The sequence below is a fragment of the Lampris incognitus genome, chromosome 1 (genome assembly GCF_029633865.1).
Source record: "Lampris incognitus isolate fLamInc1 chromosome 1, fLamInc1.hap2, whole genome shotgun sequence".
Classification (NCBI taxonomy): domain Eukaryota; kingdom Metazoa; phylum Chordata; class Actinopteri; order Lampriformes; family Lampridae; genus Lampris; species Lampris incognitus.
Window position 1 is genome coordinate 121,224,173 of NC_079211.1, and position 26,373 is coordinate 121,250,545.

Genomic DNA, 26,373 nt, shown 5'->3' on the forward strand with positions numbered 1-26,373 from the left:
CTGTGGAGTGGCAGACTGGGGTGGTGGTGCCCATATTCAAAAAGGGGGACCGGAGGGTGTGCTCCAATTATCGGGGCATCACATTGCTCAGCCTCCCTGGGAAAGTCTACTCTAGGGTGCTCGAAAAGAGGCTCTGACCGATTGTCAAACCTTAGATCCAGGAGGAACAATGCGGATTCCGTCCTGGCCGTGGAACAACAGACCAACTCTTTACCCTTGTGGAAGTGCTGAGGGGGGCATGGGAGTTTGACCAGCCAGTCTACGTGTATTTTGTGGACTTGGAGAACGCTTATGACCGTGTACGCTGGGGCACTCTGTGGGGGGTACTGCAGGAGTATGGGGTACCGGGGCAGTTGCTACAAGCCATCCGGTCCTTGTATAACCAAAGTGAGAGCTGTGTCCGCATTCTTGGCACAAAGTCAAACACGTTTTCAGTGGGTGTCGGACTCCGCCAAGGTTGTCCCTTGTCTCTGATCTGTTTGTGATATCCATGGACAGGATCTCAAGGCGCAGCCAAGGTGAGGAGTGTGTCCGTTTTGGGAACCTCAGAATTGCATCTCTGCTCTTCGCAGATGATGTGGTTTTGTTGGCTTCATCAGAATGCACACACTGGGGCGGTTTGCAGCTGAGTGTGAAATGGCTGGGATGAGAGTCAGCACCTCCAAGTGTGAGGCCATGGTTCTCTACTGGAAAATGGGGGATTGCTCCCTCCGGGTTGGGGATGAGTTGTTGCCTCAAGTGACGGAGTTCAAGTATCTCGGGGTCTTGTTCACAAGTGAGGGTAGGATGGAGCGGGAGATTGACAGGCAGATTGGTGCAGCATCAGCAGTAATGCGGATGTTGTACCGGACCGTTGTGGCGAAGAAGTAGCTGAGTCGGGAGGCAAAGCTCTCAATTTACCACTCAATCTTCGTTCCAATCCTCACTTATGGTCATGAGCTTTGGGTAGTGACCGAAAGTGTGAGATCGCGGATACAAGCGGCTGAAATGAGTGTCTTCCGTAGGGTGTCTGGGCTCAGCCTTAGAGATAGTGTGAAGAGCTCAGACATCCGGAGGGAGCTTGGAGTAGAGCCGCTGCTCTTTCCCCTTGAAAGGAGCCGGTTGAGATGGTTCGGGCATCTGATTAGGATGCCTCCTGGCCGCCTTTCTTTGGAGGTTTACCGGGCACGGCCAACTGGGAGGAGACCCCGGGGTAGACCCAGAACTCGCTGGAGGGGCTACATGTCCAGTCTGGCCTGGGAACGGCTTGGGATCCCCCAGGAGGAGCTGGAGGGCGTTGCTGGGGAGAGGGACGTCTGGAGTGCCCTACTTAGCTTGCTGCCACCGCGACCCGACCCCGGAAAAGCGTTTGAAGATGAGATGAGATGATGAGACTACTTTCGGCTGCTCCCGTTAGGGGTCGCCACAGCGGATCATCCGTTTCCATTTATGCCGCATATAATTCTGGCTTGGGGCCAGAATTCTGTGCGGTATAAAATAGGCGCTAAATTCTCTATCTGTAAAAAAAAGAAAAGAAAAAAGCGAGATAATTACCAATCCTAATCGATACTGTTCAGTGCTTATCAATGCAGAGGGGTCTGTCTGTTCCCCTTTTCATCAGACAGTCGAGGCACGTCAACACTGAAAAATATTTTAGTGACATTTTGGAATACAGTTTGGAACACATTCCATTGTTTTCGTGGACTTCGAAAATTATGAAATTAAATGTTTGTTTTCTTTCTTTTCACTCGAATAAAAAAACGTATATTTGATGAATAAAGCAGGAAATAAATGTTCCAATTTTTCTCTTGTTCTCCCACCTGGACCCCTGCCGCTTTTGGGGTAAGAAAAAAAGACAAAGAAACACCCGTTTGATTAGACTGACGAAAGCCCGGTCGTACACCCCCCCCATATATATATATATATATATATATATATATATATATATATATATATATATATATATATATATATATATACACTACTGTTCAAAAGTTTGGGATCACATTGAAATGTCCATATTTTTGAAGGAAAAGCACTGTACTTTTCAATGAAGATAACTTTAAACTAGTCTTAACTTTAAAGAAATACACTCTATACATTGCTAATCCGGTAAATGACTATTCTAGCTGCAAATGTCTGGTTTTTGGTGCAATATCTACATAGGTGTATAGAGGCCCATTTCAAGCAACTATCACTCCAGTGTTCTAATGGTACAATGTGTTTGCTCATTGGCTCAGAAGGCTAATTGATGATTAGAAAACCCTTGTGCAATCATGTTCACACATCTGAAAACAGTTTAGCTTGTTACAGAAGCTACAAAACTGACCTTCCTTTGAGCAGATTGAGTTTCTGGAGCATCACATTTGTGGGGTCAATTAAACGCTCAAAATGGCCAGAAAAAGAGAACTTTCATCTGAAACTCGACAGTCTATTCTTGTTCTTAGAAATGAAGGCTATTCCATGCGAGAAATTGCTAAGAAATTGAAGATTTCCTACACCGGTGTGTACTACTCCCTTCAGAGGACAGCACAAACAGGCTCTAACCAGAGTAGAAAAAGAAGTGGGAGGCCGCGTTGCACAACTGTGCAAGAAGATAAGTACATTAGAGTCTCTAGTTTGAGAAACAGACGCCTCACAGGTCCCCAACTGGCATCTTCATTAAATAGTACCCGCAAAACACCAGTGTCAACATCTACAGTGAAGAGGCGGCTGCGGGATTCTGGGCTTCAGGGCAGAGTGGCAAAGAAAAAGCCATATCTGAGACTGACCAATAAAAGAAAAAGATTAAGATGGGCAAAACAACACAGACATTGGACAGAGGAAGACTGGAAAAAAGTGTTGTGGACGGATGAATCCAAGTTTGAGGTGTTTGGATCACAAAGAAGAACGTTTGTGAGACGCAGAACAAATGAAAAGATGCTGGAAGAATGCCTGACGCCATCTGTTAAGCATGGTGGAGGTAATGTGATGGTCTGGGGTTGCTTTGGTGCTGGTAAGGTGGGAGATTTGTACAGGGTAAAAGGGATTCTGAATAAGGAAGGCTATCACTCCATTTTGCAACGCCATGCCATACCCAGTGGACAGCGCTTGATTGGAGCTAATTTCATCCTACAACAGGACAATGACCCTAAACACACCTCCAAATTGTGCAAGAACTATTTAGAGCAGAAGCAGGCAGCTGGTATTCTATCGGTAATGGAGTGGCCAGCGCAGTCACCAGATCTGAACCCCATTGAGCTGTTGTGGGAGCAGCTTGACCGTATGGTACGCAAGAAGTGCCCATCCAACCAATCCAACTTGTGGGAGCTGCTTCTGGAAGCGTGGGGTGCAATTTCTCCAGATTACCTCAACAAATTAACAGCTAGAATGCCAAAGGTCTGCAATGCTGTAATTGCTGCAAATGGAGGATTCTTTGACGAAAGCAAAGTTTGATGTAAAAAAAATCTTATTTCAAATACAAATCATTATTTCTAACCTTGTCAATGTCTTGACTCTATTTTCTATTCATTTCACAACATATGGTGGTGAATAAGTGTGACTTTTCATGGAAAACACAAAATTGTTTGGGTGATCCCAAACTTTTGAACGGTAGTATATATATATATATATATATATATATATATATATATATATATATATATATATATATATATATATATGACTTTTGAGGCGTCTACAGTGAGCGACATGTGAACTCCTCTTTTCCGTTTGTCGGTCTCTCTGCTGGTTGAGCTGCGCTCCGCCCCGCAGAGGCAGCGGCATAGATTTTATGAAGCGTCTTTAACGCGTCAAACCGGCAACTGACCGATGCCTTCACAGGTTCATTTCCCGGGCAAAAAAAAAAAGGAAAAGAAAAGAAAAGTTCATGCTGGGGGTTTTCTCTACTATTTAAGCCAAGGGTGGCGTCGATAAGTACGATTTAAACAACATCAACCACTCAACAATCACTTTCAAAGATGCGCAACCGTCACTCCGGTTGAGACGAAGGGACGAAGAACGGTGTCCACCACACCCCCTCCATTTTCTTGCTGAGAGACAGGAGGGAGCGCTGGATACGGAGATTCATTAGAAAGTTTTTTTTTCAACAAAAGATGGCTGGATGCTGTGTATCAGCCGAAGAGAAAGAGAACCAGAGGATCAACGAGGAGATTGAGAAACAGCTTCGCAAAGACAAGAAGGACTCGCGTAAGGAGCTGAAGCTGCTGCTGTTAGGTGAGCCCGACCGCCGGACACACCTCAACCACACAGGCGGGCAGGGGGCGAGGGAGCCTGACCTGGTAACCTAAAATACATTTGCATCTTATTCATTAACGCAGTGGGGTTACTTCACACCTCGTTGAGCAGTATTCCTGCGGAAGGTGTCAGGAAACACACGAGAGCTTATAATTAGATATGCTCTCAATCAGCTGGGCATGAAAGTTCCGCGCCACCATGCTTGCAATAGCTACAACTCTTGCAATAGCTACAACTCTCTCTCTCTCTCTCTCTCTCTCTCTCTCTCTCGTTTTGGTAACTTTGACGTTTGGAAAGATATGGAGGTTTTTACAAGAACCTTTTTGCCAATTACCAATTTTACAAGAACTTGGGGATTTTTTTCCTTTCCTTTTTTTTCGTTACCAATTTAGAATCGCTTCCTATGATGCCATCCATGCCTTAGCGCGCTGGTTTAAAACGTGACATTTTTCATATCTCATAAAAACAAGACGTTTCCTTTTTGTCTATTTTCCAGCACCATCTCCGGATGCATTGCAATGCACACTATACCCCTCCCCCCCGCATTTATACACCCATGTGTATAAATTTATACATCCAGCTATGGGTGTGCCATGGATTTTAAGCACTAAAAAAAAAAACTAGAGAATTTTGTGCAAATAAGATGAAATAAATGTCTGTGAATGTTCTCATTCATCCAGGTCATAGTTATCCAAAGGAATTGAATCAAGTGCAACTGGACATATATAACTGGATATACAGTGCATCCAGAAAGTATTCACACCCCTTCACTTTCCCCACATTTTGCTATGTTACAGCCTTATTCCAAAATGGATTAAATTCCTTTTTTCTCATCAATCTACACACAATACCCCATAATGACAAAGTGAAAAAGGTTGTGTAGAAATGTTTGCAAATTTATTAAAAATAAAAAACTGAAATATTGCATGTACATAAGTATTCACACCCTTTGCTATGACACTCAAAATTGAGCTCAGGTTCATCCTGTTTCCAATGATCATCCTTGAGATGTTTATACATCTTGGTTGGAGTCCACCTGTAGTTAATTCAATTGAGTGGACATGATTTGGAAAGGCACACACCTGTCTATATAAGGTCCCACTGTTGACAGTGCATGTCAGAGCAGAAACCAAGCCATGAAGTCAAAGGAATTGGCTGTGGACCTCCGAGACAGGATTGTATCGAGGCACAGATCTGGCGAAGGGTACAAAAAAAATGTCTACAGCTTTGAAGGTCCCGAAGAGCACAGTGGTCTCCATCATTCATAAATGGAAGAAGTTTGGATTCACCAGGACTCTTCCTAGAGCTGGCCGCCCAGCCAAACTGAGCAATCGGGGGAGAAGGGCCTTGGTCAGGGAGGTGACCAAGAACCCGATGGTCACTCTGACAGAGCTCCAGCGTTCCTCTGTGGGGATGGGAGAACCTTCCAGAAGGACAACCATCTCTGCAGCACTCCACCAATCAGGCCTTTATGGTAGAGTGGCCAGATGGAAGCCTCTGCTCAGTAAAAGGCACATGACAGCCTGCTTGGAGTTTGCCAGAAAGCACCTAAAGGACTCTCAGACCATGAGAAACAAGATTCTCTGGTCTGATGAAACCAAGATTGAACTCTTTGGCCTGAACGTCAAATGTCACATCTGGAGGAAACCAGGCACCTCTCATCACCTTGCTAATACCATCCCTACAGTGAAGCATGGTGGTGGCAGCATCATGCTGTAGGGATGTTTTTCAGCAGCAGGAACTGGGAGACTAGTCAGGATTGAGGGAAAGATGAATGGAGCAAAGTACAGAGAGATCCTTGATGAAAACCTGCTCCAGAGCACTCAGGACCTCAGACTGGGGCGAAGGTTTACCTTTCAACACGACCATGACCCTACGCACACAGCCAAGACAACGAAGGAGTGGCTTCGGGACAAGTCTGTGAATGTCCTTGAGTGGCCCAGCCAGAGCCCAGACTTGAACCCCATTGAACATCTCTGGAAAGACCTGAAAATAGCTGTGCAGCGACGCTCCCCATCTAACCTTACAGAGGTCGAGAGGATCTGCAGAGAAGAATGGGTTAAATACCCCAAATATAGGTGTGCCAAGCTTGTAGCTTCATACCCTAGAAGACTTGAGGTTGTAATCACTGCCAACGGTGCCTCAACCAAGTACTGAGTAAAGGGTATGAATACTTCTGTACATGCAATATTTCAGTTTTATTATTTTTAATAAATTTGCAAAAATTTCTACAAAACCTTTTCCGCTTTGTCATTATGGGGTATTGTGTGTAGATTGGTGAAAAAAAAAGGAATTTAATCCATTTTGGAATAAGGCTGTAACATAACAAAATGTGGGGAAAGTGAAGGGGTGTGAATACTTTCCGGATGCACTGTATATAACGAAGTCCAGTTGCACTTGATTAAATTCCTTCGGATAAGATGAAATAAAGTGACATTCTTTGATTTCTGCCCCCCCCCCAAAAAAGGTGGCTTTTCAGCAATGTCAAGTTGGACCAATAGACTCCTCTCTCTTGTCAGTTATTAATCAATATGGCACACATAGAATAGGATAAGTTAGAGAGTGCAGGGTGTGAAGATGCATGGTCAAATATTTTAACTAGATCTTAACTTGATTAACATGCATACACATTCATTTTCAAGTCAAGAAAATAATGCAATTTTCCATTTTAGTTTAAAGTCGTAGACAACATTTTTTTAAAAAGATATATTATCTATGAGCAGGTATTAACAGTTATTGGTGACTTTGGAAACAGTCCAGTAGCATGGAAACACCCCCACTGTGAGGACACAACACACTGTCAGCTCCCTGGTCAGCGGTGTGTTTGAAAAGCCACATTTCATGCAAAGCTCATGCAAATCCTGCACCAGAAGACTGTCAGCAGTGGCTCTCCTCGAAAGGGCTTCTTCCACACACAGACATGACATGGTTATAGTAGCTTCTGAGCCCTTTTACTATTCTAAAAAGAACAACTACAGCTAAGCAAACAAACAAACAAACAAACAAACAAACAAACAAACAGTCAGCTGGTTTAAAATTGCACTGTTGAGGTTGGTATAAGCCAACATCAAATAGCCATAAGCCTCAAAATTTATGTTACAAAAGCAAATGACCATAATCAGGAAGTGTATAATGAATTAAACATTTGGTCTTTGAAATTAGGCGATTACAGAGGAATGTGATTTTGACATTGTAAACACAAAGTAGCTGACATGACTTGAAGCGATGCCCAGTCATCATCACAGATGTCTTGAACTGAAATGTTGGAGTGTAATGGAGTATGATTTACAAGTGCAACACTTCACCCCCCAGTTTTGGCTTCAACTGGAAGTAAAGCTGGTTGTCAGAGTCCATAGCCCAATTGGGTGCAAATAATGGCTCACTGGTGTGGCTAAGTGATATGTAATCATTTAAAGATTGAAAGTACAACTGCAATGATAAGTAAGGAATCCAGCTGACCAAGAGGACATTACAACTAACCTTCTCAACCTTGGCAGTGAGGTCAACAGGTCCTAGTGGGTTTCATTAGGTTGGTCACTCTGAAACCCCAGAATCCCTGGGGGCAGAAAGTGGGAGGAGGAAAAGTCTCTGTCTCTGCTTACTGCTTCACGGCCTTAGACTTGACCTGGGATTGCTCTACTTTCCCTTTCAGGAACCATGCATTGATATCAGCTGTGCTCTATAAGACAGTACTCAGTTACAGGATATAATTTAAAACAATAATCCTTGGACAATGCAGATACAAAAGAAGAAAAAAAACTCCCAATAAATAAAAATAATAGGTTATGCCCCAAAAATAAATAAACAAATAAAAATCAACCATATATGTTGACATACAAACCAAATACATTATACAAGATAAAGCCACAAGTTATATAATGCATGCAAACTAAACAACAACCTAAATAGGTGTGTGTGGGGGGGGGGGTCAATTCATTGTAAAATGATATTAAGCATATTGATGTTATATAAATGTGTAAAACATGGGAGTTAAAATAAATACATTTTGTTGCTCATTTTCTTAGGATTATTGCAGTTTTTGCCTTTAAGTGTATATAAAAAGGGATGGCTCTTTAAAAATCACAACATCAATTTGATAATGTGATATTCAAAAAATCGCAACAATGTATGTCAAAATGTCGAATATAGTATGTGCCAATTCCTAGATAACATACTAGCAGAAAGACAGAGCAACTAACAATAAAGTTCCTGCACACAAGAAGGTTCAAAAACATGTATTTCTTTGTTGCAAAGAGCAACCTTTCATTGTCAAAGAATAACATTACAGCACTGCAGTTTGTCATTGGAATGCATCATGTATTGGCAATGATTTTCACTAAAAACGTACAGAATAGTATGGAAATGTGAGCTATCAGTGCTACGTTAGTTTGTGGAGGTGTGACTGAAGGTGGTGTAATCACTTAGCCAATTACTTCCATACAGGTTTCAGGGGTGGACAATCTTATCCAGAAAGGGCCAGTGTGGGTGTAGGTTTTTGTTCCAACTAAGCATTACACACCTGTGTCTCCTAATCAAGTTCCTCAGCAAAGACTCTACTGGTTGATTAGTGGGAGCAGGTGTGTAATTGCTTGGTTGGAACAAAAACCTGCACTCACACTGGCCCTTCTGGATAAGATTGCCCACCCCTGGGTTTGTTTGTTTGTGTGTGTGTGTGTTTTTACATTTCTACATGTGTGGATGCTTTAGCATGTACATATGGTCTGTGTGTGTGTGTGTGTGTGTGTGTGTGTGTGTGTGTGTGTGTGTGTGTGTGTATTAGTGTTGGGGTGGGGCACTTGATTCACTGCAAAATTGCAACTGTAATCCGTGACAGGTTTAATAATTAACCAGATGCTTTACAGAGTCAAGTCAAGTCAATTTATTTGTATAGCCCAATATCACAAATTACAACTTTGCCTCAAAGGGGCTTTATGAGGTTTGATGTAATGATTGCTACATCTCTAAATGTATGAATTTGAATTGTTTGAATGTTTATTTGGGGAAGCATGTTTTAAGCATGTTGTAACATGGGCCTTAAAACAAATGCATTTCATTGAATGTTGTCTGTGGATTATTGCAGTTTTTATATTTTACCGTAGATAAGAGGGGATGCCTCAAAACAATTAATAACAATAATAATAATAATGATAATAAATTAGACTTATATAGCGCTTTTGTAACCCTCAAAGTCACTTTACAATAAACAGGGTGAAACACGACAACAGATAAACATAACAGACATACAGGGGATGATGGGAAGGGGTGCAGCCACACGACGCCAGCAGTACTCTCCCACTTGAACAGACACAAATGGGCAAGAAAAACAAACATCTTAAATCACATAAATCACAGATGAAGTCTGAGGAGGTGAGTTCTGACTAATGACTTGGAGGTGGGCAGATTGCAGCAGTGTCTGATTTGCTTGGGGAGGGAGTTCCAAGAGGATGGAGCAGCAGGTCGAGTGCTCGGTCCACCTCAGACTAGGGGTGGATGAGAGGACGGGGGGCGAGGGCACGAGAAGGCATTGGGGAAGAGGTGTGTCTCAAGACGGGATTGGAAGAGTGGGAGGGATTCTGAGTCTCTAATGATTTGGGGGAGTGAGTTCCAGAGCCTGGGAGCTGCCCCGGAGAAGGCTCAGTCACCAAGCCGCGGAGGTTGGACCTGGGGGTGGAGAGAGGGAGGCTGAGGTGGATCTGAGGGACCGAGAGGGTTGGTAGGGGGAGAGGAGGTGGTTGAGATATGGAGGAGCCAGTTTGTGAAGGGCTTAATATGTAAGAACCAGGATTTTGTAATTGATCCGGTGGGAGATGGGTAGCCAGTGGATGTCTTTTAGGACCGGTGTTGATGTGGTGCCAGGATTTGGTGAAATTGTAATATTGCTTACCAACACGAGGATCGCCAGTTTGAATCCCCGTGTTACCTCCGGCTTGGTCGGGTGTCCCTACAGACACAAGTGGCTGTGTCTGCGGGTGGGACGCCGGATGTGTGTATGTGTCCTGCACTAGTGCTTCCTCTGGTCAGCCAGGGCACCTGTTCGGGGGGAGGGGGAACTGGGGAGAATAGCATGATCCTCCCACGCGCTACATCCCCCTGGCGAAACTCCTCACTGTCAGGTGAGAAGAAGAGGCTGGCGACTCCACATGAATCGGAGGAGGCATTTGGTAGTCTGCAGCTCTCCCCAGATCGGCAGAGGGGGCAGAGCGATGACCGGGACGGCTCGGAAGAGTGGGGTTATTGGCCAAGTACAATTGGGGAGAAAAGGGGAAAACAAAAAAAACAAAAAAAAACAAAACCCAACAATTGTTATATCAAATCCCAATATTGATCAATATTGATAACATTGTGATCTATAAAAAAGGACAATAGGTATCGAATCAGCACTAAAATATCAATGAAATGTTGAACTGGGTGGTACCTGCCAATTCCCGGCCCTAGTGTGTCTGCATGAGTGGTCAGCATTCATGCCCACAGCAACGGTACATATGTTAAAATGCGGTGATGTAACAACAACTCAGCAGTACCACCACACACACACACACGCACGCACACGGGTTTATAGAAACATGCATGCGTGCCCAGAATCAGACTCTAGATCAGTAGTTTATTAACTATAAGTCGGTACCCACACATTTTGTTTGGAGACAGGGGGGGGGGGCATTTCTCCTTTTTTTGTGATGTCTGTTATTTATTTAAGTGAAAAGAAAGGAAATGAAACTTGGTTCATATTTTCAGTGTCAATGAAAACAATGCAGTGATTTAATTGTATTCCAAATGATCACTAACATAATGGTTAATGTTGCCATGACATTAGATTATTAGCAGGCCATGACTAAAGAATGAATAAGGGGATTCTACACTGATATACACTGATCAGGATTCAAGAACTTTATTCAAGATAAAGCGCAACAAAATTGCATTTGTGTCAACCTCAAAATGGCGCATAGGGGTGGGACGATTCACAAATCTCACAGTCTGATACTTCTCATGATTCAGGGCTCACGATTTCGATCCAATACGATACAGTGGATGCCTTGGAAAGCGAGAGACAAAACACCACTGCAGTTCTCTATTTTTAATTTGTTTCAAGAATTAGGGCCAACATGTTGGCATTATCAAGGCACGTATTCAAACGTAATGCAAGTGCAAAAGTTCTAACAAAATTGTGTGCCATCTTTTCTTGTTGTGTAACAATTGCTTTACTTTAAAACGTTAAACTTTAAAAACTACTAGGCGACCAAGGCGGCCATTTTGATCGTTTTGGATTTTCAAAGGTTGATAACTTCGCGAAAAACATAAAAATAAAATACAGACCTGCCGCTCCCTGAATGCTCCTAAAATTGCATATATTTGCATTAAAACGAGTTTTAGATAAATTGCACAAAAAGTTATGAGATCTACTTGTTTCCATGAGCTGTGAAAATGACCGCGCATAATTTGCGCGTCATCGTGCGCGTCTCGTCACTATTTATGACGTATGTTGTTCGCGTTATTTCCTTCGTAACGTTTGTAATGATCTGTGCCCTCTGGCTATGTTAACTTATAACATTAATAAAGCAAGGACGACTTCTCTCGTGCTGGGTGTTTATTCACCGACCGGATTCCGACTGACGTTGTTACGTACATCACGTGACTTTGTTGTGGCGCTACGGAAAGCCGTAAGGGACATTAGCGAATCAAATATTACTAGCAAATAGTACATCTCCCTTTTACTGAAAAGTGCTGCTCTCTCTGCAGAGATACAGACCACGTTGAGCACGTTTATAAGCGAATACAAATTTAATAAGAAAGAATATGAAAGTGGAACTCTTATATAACTGGACTGCAACAAAGTAGTGTAAAACATTTCCTTCACTGTCTAAATGTGACACCGTAATAACATTTCATCTTTTTTTTTCATTTCATTACTGGTAACTGCAAACAGCAGGTAGGTACACAAGGTAAGTGAACGCTGTAAATATTTCTTTTCAAAACATAGCAGGTATAGTACAGGTTGGTGTACAATTCTCTCTTTTTCTTACATTCATAAGTCAAGGATTTGTCTTGGTTTGATCGTGCGACCTGACCTCGTGGTGTAACCAGGCTGTGTGTCTGGTTGTCGCTGATTGTTCGTGTCTGGAGGTTCAGCATGCTCTTGCTGATGGGCTTGTGTGTTGTTGTTAGCGCTGGTAACAGTCTGCTGTGAAGTGTGTGTAGTGTGAGTGTTCACTCTGCTTTGTCGCAGGTGTTGACGGTTGCGTTGGTAGATCTGACCTTCTTTGGTTTGAGTGTGGTAGCTCCTGTCTGTGTTCGCTGGTCTTTCCACAGTTGCAGGTCTCCAGGATCCATCCTCCTGCCGGAAGCGGATTGGTGTGCCTGCGGGCAGGTGGGGCAGAGGTTTGGCTGTTCGGTTGTAGTATGCCTGCTGGCGCTGTTGACATACCTCTCTCCTTTTGTGAACATCCTCCTGACTGGCGATCTGTGGCTGCAGGTGTTTTGCTGTTGATGGGAGAATGGACCACAGCCTCCGACTCATCAGTAGCTGTGCCGGTGATTTCAGGTTGTCCACCGGTGTGTTGCGATACTCCAGCAAGCTCATGTAGGGGTCTTTGTTCTCAGCGTTGGCTTTGTCCAGGATGCGTTTGGCCGTCTGGACAGTCTTCTCGGAGAGGCCGTTGCTCTGTGGGTAGTGGGGGCTTGTGGTGGTGTGTGAGAAACCCCATGTCTGTGAGAAGTTGCGGAACTCACCAGAGCTGTAGCACGGACCGTTGTCACTGATGATAGTCTCGGGGATTCCGTGTCGAGCCATTGCTGCTTTCAGCTTCATGATGACGGCAGATGAGGTGCAGCTGTAAAGTCTCTCTAGCTCGAAGAATCTGGAGTACTAGTCCACAGTGACTATGAAGTCCTGTGAGTTCCATGTGAATAGGTCTGTGCCTATCACTTGCCACGGCCGCTCGGGTATGGCGTGTGACATCATTGGTTCCTTTGCATTTGCGCTGCGCCGTTCTTGGCATATGCTGCAGTCTGCTACTGCATCCTCGATCTGTTTCCCCATGCCAGGCCAGAACAGTAAGTCTCTTGCTCGGCATTTGCTTTTTTCCACGCCAAGGTGGCTGGCATGGATGCGCTGTATCATGTCCTTGCGAAGCTTTTGGGGGACAATGATTCTCTCACCTTTGAACAGGATACCGTCCATTTCTGAGATTTCTGCTCTGTGGTTCCAGTATTCCTGGATGCTGGGCGGGCACTTTTTCTTTGTGTCTGGCCAGCCAGTGAGTGTGGCTCGTCTGAGTGCGGTGAGCTGTGGATCTTGCGCTGTTTCCTGCTTGATTTCTGTGAGTCTTGTGTCGCTCACAGGGATGTTGCTGAGGACTGTGTGCACTTGGGCCTCCATCCCTTCCTGTAGGTCACTGTCGTGGTGTTCTATTGACTTGCGTGACAGTGTGTCGGCCACCGGTATGTCCCTACTGGGGCGGTGGATGATTTGGATGTCGTATTTTTGGAGCGCCAGGATCATCCGTTGCAGCCGGGGTGGTGCTGCTGCCAGTGGCTTTTTTAGTATTGCCTCCAGAGGCTTGTGGTCTGACTCCACAATCACTTTTCGTCCGTACATGTACTCGTGGAACCTCTTGCAGCCGAAGACCACAGCGTAGAGCTCCTTCTCTATCTGTGCGTAGTTTTCTTCAGTGCTGTTGAGTGACTTGGACGCATAGGCAATTGGTTTGCCATCTTGGAGCATGACAGCCCCAAGGCCACTTTTGGATGCATCCACTTGGAGTCGCAGCTCTTTCTGCGGGTCGAAATATGAGAGTACTGGACCTGGGCGCTGTGTAATGAGAGTCTTCATCTCTTGGAACGCCTTGTCGTGGACTGCATCCCACACAAACTCACTGTCCTGTTTCAGAAGCTGTCTGAGGGGTGAGTTTATCTGTGAGAGGTGTGGAGCGAATCTGGCGAGGTAGTTGATCATGCCGAGGACTGTCTCCAGCTCTGCTTTGTTCTGTGGGGGTTGCATGTCCTTGACCGCCTTCACCTTGTGTGGGTCTGGTTTGATGACTTCGTGTGAGAGCGTGTGGCCGAAGTAGCGTACCTCGGACACGCATATGTGACACTTGTCGGGGTTGAGCCTCACCCCTCGCTCCCTTGTGCGCTTCAGCATCGCTCTGAGACGCTGGTCATGTTCCTCTTTAGTCTTGCCGAACACTAGTATGTTGTCCACTATGGCCGTCACACCGTCCAATCCTTCATATGTTTCATCCACGCGTCTCTGGAACTCGTCTTGAGCGGACACGATGTGTCAGTGTTAAATGTCGTCAACATTGAGGATTCAGTGCTCAGTTTGATGGCCCAATAGCCTGACCGCGCGTCTAACACGCTAAAGTACTCAGCTCCAGCGAGCTTTGTGGTGGCGTCCTCCAGCGTGGGGAGGGGGTAGTGAGGTCGTTGTATCACTTTGTGAAGAGCTCTGGGGTCTAAACACACTCTAAGTTTGCCTGTCTTTGGCTTCTCAACAATAACGAGTGCGTTCACCCATTCTGTGGGTTCTGTTACCTTACAGATTATGCCGCCTTTCTCCATGCTATCAAGCTCGTCCCTCAGTTTGCTGCGTAGGGCGATGGGGATTCTGTGTGGCGGGCAGACGACCGGCGTTGCATCTGGTGTGACGCGGAAGGTGCACTTGCCTGGGAACTCTCCTATTCCCTGGAAAACATCTGCATACTCATCCATTATGTTCTGTGATGTGACATTGTTTTCCTCGCTCACAGCCATCACTATTTTTACCAAGTTTAGGTCACGGCATGTTTTCATTGCCATGACTGGTGGGGCGTTTGTGTCAATGACGTAAAAGTCCAGCATCATTGCATTGTCTCTGTCCTTACATTTGAGTTTGCATGTGCCTTTCACGCTCAGCGCGCCTCCTCCATATTCAGTGAGTCTGTGTATTGCTGGTTTCAGTGTCACATTTTTGAACAGCGCCTGGAACAGGTTGGTGGGAATAGTATTGTCCTGTGCCCCAGTGTCTAGTTTAAACTTTACCTTCTGTGGAGGTGTGCCAATTCGAACCTCTACGTAAGCCTGCTCGTTGCTTTTTCCGTTGTTCTCTATTGAGATGCAGTCTATGTACAGCTCTGTCTGTTCTCCCACAGCGGTGCTCTCCACTGTAATGTTGTCGAAGTAAAGTTCTTCCTGCTCTCTGTCAGTGGTGTACTCTTCTGGGTTCTCTCCGACGGCATGTACTGTGCCGCGGTAGTACTTTGTCTGTCCCTGGGAGCTAGACTTGCATACTTTAGCAAAATGATTGAGCTTCTTGCATTTAATGCATTGTTTACCCTTAGCTGGGCAAGTGGCTTTAGCGCCGTGTAGCCCTCCACAATAGCCACACGCCCTGGCGGCGGTGCTAACGTTACCCTCCCTTTGTCTGAAGTTAGCGTTAGCTGCTTTGGGTGCGTTCGGTTTGTAAGTCTTTCTGCCTATTGCGTGCACCGTTTCATGTGTGCTGCCCTGGCCCATAGACTTTAGCTGTTGCTTTGTTAGCTCGTGTGAGCGGGCTACATCTATGGCTTTTTTAGCGTTAGCTCAGCTCCCTGGCTAAGTAGCTTTTCTCTCACTCTGGGTGAGTTGGTGGCAAACACGATGCGGTCCCTGACCATCTCGTCGGCATTTGGGTAGCCAGTCTTTGACTAGGAGCTTTAGCTCAGTTACAAATCGTTCGAAGGATTCACTCTCTCCCTGCATCTTTTCATAAAATTTATATCTGGCATAAATCGGGTTTGCTTTGGGGGTGATGTACTCAGTGTACTTATCGTAGTACGTTTCTAGCTTCTTGGCTTGTTCTCCGCTGAGTGTCCAAGTGTTGTGCACATCGCGCCCTTTTTCCCCTATCCAGAGCAGGAGGTAGCTGCATTTCTCCTCTTCGTTCTTCCCGCGCAGGGGGCCCTTGAACATTAGCTCCGTTGTTTGTCGAAATCGTCTCCATGCTTCAGGTAAGTTCGCCGATTCCCAGTCCATCCGTGGAGCTGGAACGCCGTACGAATCCATATTGGGTATTTAAACTCCGCTACTCTGACACCATGTAATGATCTGTGCCCTCTGGCTATGTTAACTTATAACATTAATAAAGCAATGACGACTTCTCTCGTGCTGGGTGTTTATTCACCGACCGGATTCCGACTGACGTTGTTACGTACATCACGTGACTTTGTTGTGGCGCTACGAAAAGCCGTAAGGGACATTAGCAAATCAAATATTACTAGCAAATATTACAACGTTCAGTTCTTTTTTTTACATTTTACATTTTATAGGCCTTGTTACGTTTGTTAGATTAGCAGTATGTGCTTTCTGTTTTGTTTTTTCAGGTATTATTGCCAACATGTCTGGTTACAGCTGCCGTTTCAGACGCACCATGACTACCACCGACGCGTTGCAGTATTTACAGGCGTTGGACAGCGGTGATTTTAAATTGTTTGAAAAATAGTATTGTAACTGTAATATTTGGTAAAGGTAAAGTAAAGGTAAAGTTTAAACTAGACACTGGGGCACAGGCCAATACTATTCCCACCAACCTGTTCCAGGCGCTGTTCAAAAATGTGACACTGAAACCAGCAATACACAGACTCACTGAATATGGAGGAGGCGCGCTGAGCGTGAAAGGCACATGCAAACTCAAATGTAAGGACAGAGACAATGCAATGATGCTGGACTTTAACGTCATTGACACAAACGCCCCACCTGTCATGGCAATGAAAACATGCCGTGACCTAAACTTGGTAAAAATAGAGATGGCTGTGAGCGAGGAAAACAATGTCACATCACAGAGCATAATGGATGAGTATGCAGATGTTTTCCAGGGAATAGGAGAGTTCCCAGGCAAGTGCACCTTCCGTGTGACACCAGATGCAACGCCGGTCGTCTGCCCGCCACGCAGAATCCCCATCGCCCTACGCAGCAAACTGAGGGACGAGCTTGACAGCATGGAGAAAGGCGGCATAATCTGTAAGGTAACAGAACCCACAGAATGGGTGAACGCACTCGTCATTGTTGAGAAGCCAAAGACAGGCAAACTTAGAGTGTGTTTAGACCCCAGAGCTCTTAACAAAGTGATACAACGACCTCACTACCCCCTCCCCACGCTGGAGGACGCCACCACAAAGCTCGCTGGAGCTGAGTGCTTTAGCGTGTTAGACGCGCGGTCAGGCTATTGGGCCATCAAACTGAGCACTGAATCCTCAATGTTGACGACATTTAACACAGTGTTTGGCAGGTATCTTTTCCTCAGACTGCCATTCGGAATCGTGTCCGCTCAAGACGAGTTCCAGAGACGCGTGGATGAAACATATGAAGGATTGGACGGTGTGACGGCCATAGTGGACGACATACTAGTGTTCGGCAAGACTAAAGAGGAACATGACCAGCGTCTCAGAGCGATGCTGAAGCGCACAAGGGAGCGAGGGGTGAGGCTCAACCCTGACAAGTGTCACATATGCGTGTCCGAGGTACGCTACTTCGGCCACACGCTCTCACATGAAGTCATCAAACCAGACCCACACAAGGTGAAGGCGGTCAAGGACATGCAACCCCCACAGAACAAAGCAGAGCTGGAGACAGTCCTCGGCATGATCAACTACCTCGCCAGATTCGCTCCACACCTCTCACAGATAAACTCACCCCTCAGACAGCTTCTGAAACAGGACAGTGAGTTTGTGTGGGATGCAGTCCACGACAAGGCGTTCCAAGAGATGAAGAATCTCATTACACAGCACCCAGGTCCAGTACTCTCATATTTCGACCCGCAGAAAGAGCTGCGACTCCAAGTGGATGCATCCAAAAGTGGCCTTGGGGCTGTCATGCTCCAAGATGGCAAACCAATTGCCTATGCGTCCAAGTCACTCAACAGCACTGAAGAAAACTACGCACAGATAGAGAAGGAGCTCTACGCTGTGGTCTTCAGCTGCAAGAGGTTCCACGAGTACATGTACGGACGAAAAGTGATTGTGGAGTCAGACCACAAGCCTCTGGAGGCAATACTAAAAAAGCCACTGGCAGCAGCACCACCCCGGCTGCAACGGATGATCCTGGCGCTCCAAAAATGCGACATCCAAATCATCCACCGCCCCGGTAAGGACATACCGGTGGCCGACACACTATCACGCAAGTCAATAGAACACCACGACAGTGACCTACAGGAAGGGATGGAGGCCCAAGTGCACACAGTCCTCAGCAACATCCCTGTGAGCGACACAAGACTCACAGAAATCAAGCAGGAAACAGCGCAAGATCCACAGCTCACCGCACTCAGACGAGCCACACTCACTGGCTGGCCAGACATTAAGAAAAAGTGCCCGCCCAGCATCCAGGAATACTGGAACCACAGAGCAGAAATCTCAGAAATGGACGGTATCCTGTTCAAAGGTGAGAGAATCATTGTCCCCCAAAAGCTTCGCAAGGACATGATACAGCGCATCCATGCCAGCCACCTTGGCGTGGAAAAAAGCAAATGCCGAGCAAGAGACTTACTGTTCTGGCCTGGCATGGGGAAACAGATCGAGGATGCGGTAGCAGACTGCAGCATATGCCAAGAACGGCGCAGCGCAAATGCAAAGGAACCAATGATGTCACACGCCATACCCGAGCGGCCGTGGCAAGTGATAGGCACAGATCTATTCACATGGAACTCACAGGACTTCATAGTCACTGTGGACTAGTACTCCAGATTCTTCGAGCTAGAGAGACTTTACAGCTGCACCTCATCTGCCATCATCATGAAGCTGAAAGCAGCAATGGCTCGACACGGAATCCCCGAGACTATCATCAGCGACAACGGTCCGTGCTACAGCTCTGGTGAGTTCCGCAACTTCTCACAGACATGGGGTTTCTCACACACCACCACAAGCCCCCACTACCCACAGAGCAACGGCCTCTCCGAGAAGACTGTCCAGACGGCCAAACGCATCCTGGACAAAGCCAACGCTGAGAACAAAGACCCCTACATGAGCTTGCTGGAGTATCGCAACACACCGGTGGACAACCTGAAATCACCGGCACAGCTACTGATGAGTCGGAGGCTGCGGTCCATTCTCCCATCAACAGCAAAACACCTGCAGCCACAGATCGCCAGTCAGGAGGATGTTCACAAAAGGAGAGAGGTATGTCAACAGCGCCAGCAGGCGTACTACAATCGAACAGCCAAACCTGCCCGCAGGCACACCAATCCGCTTCCGGCAGGAGGATGGATCCTGGAGACCTGCAACTGTGGAAAGACCAGCGAACACAGACAGGAGCTACCACATCCAAACCAAAGAAGGTCAGATCTACCAACGCAACCGTCAACACCTGCGACAAAGCAGAGTGAACACTCACACTACACACACACACACTTCACAGCAGACTGTTACCAGCGCTAACAACAACACACAAGCCCATCAGCAAGAGCATGCTGAACCTCCAGACACGAACAATCAGCGACAACCAGACACACAGCCTGGTTACGCCACGAGGTCAGGTCGCACGATCAAACCAAGACAAATCCTTGACTTATGAATGTAAAAAAAAGAGAGAATTGTACACCAACCTGTACTATACCTGCTATGTTTTGAAAAGAAATATTTACAGCGTTCACTTACCTTGTGTACCTACCTGCTGTTTGCAGTTACCAGTAATGAAATGAAAAAAAAAGATGAAATGTTATTACGGTGTCACATTTAGACAGTGAAGGAAATGTTTTACACTACTTTGTTGCAGTCCAGTTATATAAGAGTTCCACTTTCATATTCTTTCTTATTAAGATTGTATTCGCTTATAAACGTGCTCAACGTGGTCTGTATCTCTGCAGAGAGAGCAGCACTTTTCAGAAAAAGGGAGATGTACTATTTGCTAGTAACATTTGATTCGCTAATGTCCCTTACGGCTTTCCGTAGCGCCACAACAAAATCACGTGATGAACGTAACAATGTGAGTGGGAATCCGGTCGGTGAATAAACACCCAGCACGAGAGAAGTCGTCCTTGCTTTATTAATGTTATAAGTTAACATAGCCAGAGGGCACAGATCATTACAGTAACGATCACGAATGTGTAGATTCACTAGCCCGTTGGCGAATGGGTCGGATCTTTTAGTCGGCTGGTTAGCGCAGTCGCCCGTGGTACGGGAGACCCGGGTTCGCGTCCCGGCTGCCTCCTGAATTCGCTACCGTATTAAAGTTGTTAAAATGTTAATTTTGGTGTCAGTCGTTTCCTATCAGACACACTAACATATGCAATGCATTCATATCTCAGTTGGGTATTTATCTTGACAGAATAGGGAGTTTAAAAACCGGCGGTCATTTTGACCGCCCATGATCGTTTTAGGTAGGAGTGAAATCCCGGTCGTTAATAACACACGATCTCGCGAAATGGGGAGCGTCTCAAACCGTGAAGACCGTATCGAACGATTTGGAATTCGATCTAGCATCTTCCCACCCCTAGTGCGTGCATAAAAGAGATAAGAAAATATAAAATATCAGCAATAAAAAGTACAGCGTCTAAACAATATAAACAGTATAAGGTATAAAATACAATACAGTTAATGATAAAATACAACTTATGAGGTGCAATAACATCAGCAAAAATGCAGTAAAGGTGTGGTGGACAGCTATGAAGTGGCTTGAAGTGACATGTGAGTAAATATATGCAAATATATCGCGTGCCCAATGGTGGCAGCACATCAGTTACGTCGGACTGAGGAGATGTCTGAGGTCATTAGTGCCACAGCTTTTGCAAAGAAACTGTTTTTCAGTCTCTTTGTGCATGTGCGGATTGTTCTGAAGCGCCTACCTGATGGGAGGGAGTGAAACAGATGGTGTCCAGAGTGTGCAAATATCTTTTATGATGTTCTTAGCCCTCCTCACACAGCGAGTGCTGTGAAGATGTTCTAGTGAAGGCAGCTCAATGCCAAAAATGTCCTGTGCTGTTTCCACAACATGCTGGAGGGCTTTTTTTGTCAGCTTTGGTGCAGCTGCTGCGCCAGGCTGTCATGCAGTTTGTTAGGATGCTCTCGATGGAACATCTATAAAAGTTGACAAGCAGCTTTTGGGGGAGGTTGGCTGTTCTTAGTCGCAGAAAATAAAGGTGTTGTTGAGCCTTTCTCACCACTGCTGAGGTGTTGTCGGCCCAGGAGAGGTCCTCTGTGATGGTGACTCCCAGGAACCTGGAGCTGGGGACTCTTTCCACAGTTTCTGTGTTGGTGTGGACAGGACTGTGCGTGATCTTCTTAGAGGTCCTAAAGCCCATGATAATCACCTTGATGTTTAAGATCAGGTTGTTGTTAGCACACCATGTTGTCAGGTTGTGAACCTCCTCCCTGTATGTAACTTCGTCGTTGTCTGATTTGAGCCTGATGACTGTCATATCATCTGCAAATTTAACAATAATGTGAGTTGTGGATGGCAGTCATGTGTGAACAGTGCATAAAGGAGGGGGTTCAGCACACAACCCTGGGGTATGCTGGTGCTCAGGATGAGGGTGGAGGATGTACGCTTGCCCAGTGTTACAGTCTGGGGTCTGGGGGCAGTTGGTGAGGAAGTCCAGTATCCAATTGCATATGGAGGGAGTTAGTCCCAGTTTGTGGAGTTTGTTGACCAGCTTTTTTGGTATGATGGCGTTAAACGCCGAGCTGTAATCAACAAAGAGCATCCTGACATAGGTGTTGGGTCTTTCCAGGTGTGAGAGGGCTGTATTTAGAGCCACACAGATGGCGTCCTTAGTTGATCTGTTTGCCCGGTAGGCAAACTGGTGATGGTCTAGATCAGCTGAGACAGTGTCTTTGATGTGGGTGAGTACCAGTCGTTCAAAGCATTCTGAAATGACAGGGGTGAGAGTGACTGGCTGATAGTCATTGGAGCAGGTTACCACAGGTTTTTTGGGAACGGGCACGATGGTGCTGGATTTGAGGCATGTGGGAACTGTGCATAAGGACAGAGAGAGGTTGAAAATGTGTATGAATACCTCTGCTAGCTGGTCAGTAAAAGCCTAGAGCCCTTGTACACCACCAGGCCCTGCTGCTTTCCATGTGTTGATGCTGCGGAGGGTCCGCCGTACCTCTGGAGTGTGTAGAACAAGGGTCTGTGGGTCTCCCAACAGTTTGAAGCTGACTGGGGTTTGGTTATTGTCTTTGTCAAACCAAGCAAAGACGTTGTTAAGTTCCACAGCTAGGTTGGCAGCGTTGTTGGTTGGTGTATGCTGTGTGTTAATTACCCTTTTGTAATCTGTGATGGCCTGGGTGCCTTTCCACATCCTCCATGGGTTGGAGTTACTGTTGAAGCCCTCCTCTATTTGAAGTTTGTAGTTGTGTTTTGCAAATCTGATACCTCTCTTAAGGTTCGCTCCGGCGACGCTGTAGGCTGAAGTGTCTCCTGATTTTAAAAGCTATGTCTCTTGCCCTGAGCAGCCGTTTGACTTCGCTGTTCATCCATGGTTTCTCATTTGGGTACACTTGGATCTTTTTGCTAACAGTGACTTTGTCCATGCAGTAGTTAATGTATGACAATACAGATGAAGTGTACCCCTCCAGGTCTATCTGAAGGGCAAATATACTCCATTCAGGATTGTTAATTATCTTGCTTTTTGACAGGTAAAGAGAATTTATTGCTTATTTTAACATGCAAAATACTTGGTGGATCCCAATGTACAATGTGTCTCCACAGATGGGTCAAAACATGAAAAAGTTTTGGAACGCCTGCAGAAGGCAAAAATATAGAAGAATGTGGGTGCACATTTGTAGGTCAAATTAAAGTACTGTTCATAAGATTTGAATGATTATAAACAGTGTTTTTACAACATGGTTGTCTTCATCAGCTGCATCCACACAATGAACTAATAGCATAATGAACTAATAATGATATCTTTAATGATGAAATTATGTGTGTTATTGTCTAAATTTCTCCATAATTTTACTCTGGAGGTGTGTATGGGCACCTCTGTGTTTGCGCCACAGGCTGCATTTACACAGAAACCTTCATGGGGTTTCATTCTGTTTATGCAGCCATGAAAAAAAAATTGTGTCACAAAAAGATATAATAAAAACTGATTTTAAAGTGTTTACATACTATGTCATGTTAAAATACTACGCTCATTGACAGTTTTATATGAATAATCTTATGGAGACATTTTCTTAATTACTATAGTCGAATTCCAGTTCTATTTAAATTCATTGTGAAGTCTCATGAACAACAAACAGTATTATTCAGTCCACGAACATACTGTGCTGCCATGAGAGGTCCTTCTGATGGCTAAACACCACATCAGCGGCCAAGTAGATGAATAAGGAACAGGAATCAGGAACACTTCATTTGTCATTTCATTTCATGTATTTCCGCACATGAAATGAAACAAAATATCGTTTCCCCCAACCCACAGCAGTGCAACACAAAGACAAAAACACATATCCAAAAACTACAAGAACTTCAAGAACACACATATCCAAACTAACTCATATATCAAAAAAAAAAAAAAAATCACTGTCCAAGGGAGCAAACGCCAGCCAGGATGACTGTCGGAACTGCCAGTCTGCATGGGCTAGCAGTTAGCTTAGCCTGCCCTGCTTCCGTGTCCTGTTCAGACTGCCCTTGGTGCTTCCTCCTCGGTTGCAGCTCCAGGCAGGGGCCATGGTCCTCAGGCCCACCGGACCCAGCAGACCAGGCTCCCTCAGCCAATCCAATGCCAGCTCTCACAGCTAGACAACCTTGACACACCTCCTCGCACTCCACACGACGACACCAAAAACACCATAGTCAACGCCAGGCAAGGCCACCGCCAGACCAACCTCGGTGTTATCAGAACTGCCGGTCTGCATGAGCTAGTAGTTAGCTTAGCCTGCCCCGCTTCTGCATCCTGTCAGACCGCCCTCGGCATCACCTCTTCGGGCACAACTCCAGGCAGGGCTGTGGTCCCTGGGCCCACAGGACGCAGCAGACCAAGCTCTCCCAGCCAATCCAGCGCCAGCTCTCCCAGCCATCAAATGAAGACAAAACTTAAACGCAGATGTGGACAAAGACACGGCATGGATGGTATTGGGTGAGGTTGCTGCAAACGTGAATTTGTGCCGCCATCTTCCCACACCGGTACTGGGTGAGGCTGCTGCAAACGTGAATTCACACCACCATCATGAAAGAATTAGTCCTAGCATCCAGCCTAATAACACCAGTCTTAAAGAATAGTATATAACATATTTATGCTTTGCATAATGTTACATTGTTAAACCCACTTAGAGAGGGGTGGGCATCGTTTTAAGAGAGAAGTAGGAAGACCTATGTTTCTTCACACCCCAGCAGTTGGAGATAGCTCAGTTCAAGCTAAACTTACTTACCTCAAGGCCAAGTGAAATCGTCACCAAAGAACAGGGTGATGAGTTACCTCTTACACAATATTTACCTGTCCATCTTACCAACTCTCCTTTCATCTCCCAGAAACTTGACTTGTAAACAAGGTGCATTCAAATGAGGTTGCTTTGTCTAAAGTTTTTTTGTTTGCCAGGGATCAAGCCAAAGTATTCACAACAGCATGCAAAACTCTTGAGGAAATGGCAAAAAGTGATGGCATCACAAACAGGCTCAGACTCAAATTAATATGGCTAGGGTTTTACCCACTTTTACACAGAATACAAATAGATTTCCGAAAACATACAGAAATATACATGCAGGTATGTGTGCATTTGTTCACACACAGGCACACACACTCACACACACATACACATGCATGCACACATGCACACATCAACTTCTTCAAAAAAATACTGTAAGCAAACACCTTCATTTGTTAAACAAATGTCTTTAGTTGGCAATGCATGAGTTGTATCAGAAAATTAAGAGCTTTTTCCATCTGAACTCGGGATAGAATGAGCATGTGTGTATATCAGTACCCACCTCTGCCACTCTGAATAAGTAACAATTTGACTTTAGGATATGAAAAACACAAGTTAAGGCACACATTATCTGTTATTTCTGTCAGCAACTATAGTGCTGTAAAACTGGTGTGTACTTTGCAGTTGGCTTTGTGTGTAGCAGAGTAAATAGCTAATAAATGTGTCCAAACATGCAAACCACGGACACTCCACAGAGTCCTCAATCAAGTACACGCTCACAGACACTGAAATAGAAAAACATTGGCACCCTCCTTATTTTTGGTTTGTCACCTTGTTTCGCTCTGTTCAGTGTCCCATCTAATTCTGTGTGTATGAATGTGTGCATTCGTGTAGATGGGCGTGCACGGACACACCAACCCATGTAGGCACATACATGGTTTCACATACACATAAAAATAGAAATACCCTGGCCTTCCGTCCATTCCAGGTATGAAGGTTTTTGTAAATAGATGATGATGGAGGATATTTTGGTCCCACACAGTACCAGCCACATTAATCTCCTAGGCATGTTTTGGAAAAGCGTGGCTCTCTTGTTAGTTTCCTTGCAGCATGTCAGTGATAAGACCACCATGGGCCCTTTGCAAGTCAACACATAGAGAAGGTTATTGAGGATTGATTTGCGTCAGCACCAAAGATTTGATTTAAAATTTTGAGGCAGTCGTTTGGTATATTCTCATCTCAGTCATCAGAAAGATACCACGCTGACTCTTCACTTCAGTTTTCTTGTTTATCATTCTTGACAATACTTCATCAATGGAACAAAGAGTTGAATACACCAATCTGATGTTATATAAAGAAATGCAGGGGCGTCCGGGTAGCGTAGCGGTCTATTCTGTTGCCTACCAATGTGGGGCTCACCGGTTCGAATCCCCATGTTACCTCCGGCCTCGTCGGGCATCCCTACAGAAACAGTTGGTCATGTCTGTGTCCTGGTAGCTGCACTAGCGCCTCCTTTGGTAGGTCGGGGCGCCTGTTCAGGGGTGAGGGCAAACAGGGGAATAGCATGATCCTCCCACACGCTACATCCCCCTGGTGAAACTCCTCACTGTCAGGTGAAAGGAAACGGCTGGTGACTCCACATGTATCAGAGGAGGCATGTGGTAGTCTGCAGCCCTCTCCGGATCGGCAGAGGGGGTGGAACAATGACTGGGACAGCTCAGAAGAGTGGGGTAATTGGCCAAGTGCAATTGGGGAGAAAAGCGGAATAATATTAAAAATAATAATAATAAAAAAGAAATGCAGACCCTGGAAGGATGCCTCGGGGAAATCTGACTGTTGGGCAGCAATG

General features: G+C 45.5%; 1 protein-coding gene across 1 annotated transcript in view; it reads left to right on the top strand.

Annotated features, from left to right (window-relative positions):
- Nucleotides 1–2,587: 2,587 nt before the first annotated feature.
- LOC130120211 (guanine nucleotide-binding protein subunit alpha-14-like) overlaps nt 2,588–26,373 on the top strand; it is a 35,428-nt gene continuing 11,642 nt past the window's right edge. The window contains exons 1-2 of the mRNA XM_056288830.1: nt 2,588–2,596; nt 4,074–4,194. Coding sequence (XP_056144805.1) covers nt 4,074–4,194 — 121 coding nt within the window. The 5' untranslated portion in view covers nt 2,588–2,596. The remainder of the gene's footprint in view (nt 2,597–4,073; nt 4,195–26,373) is intronic.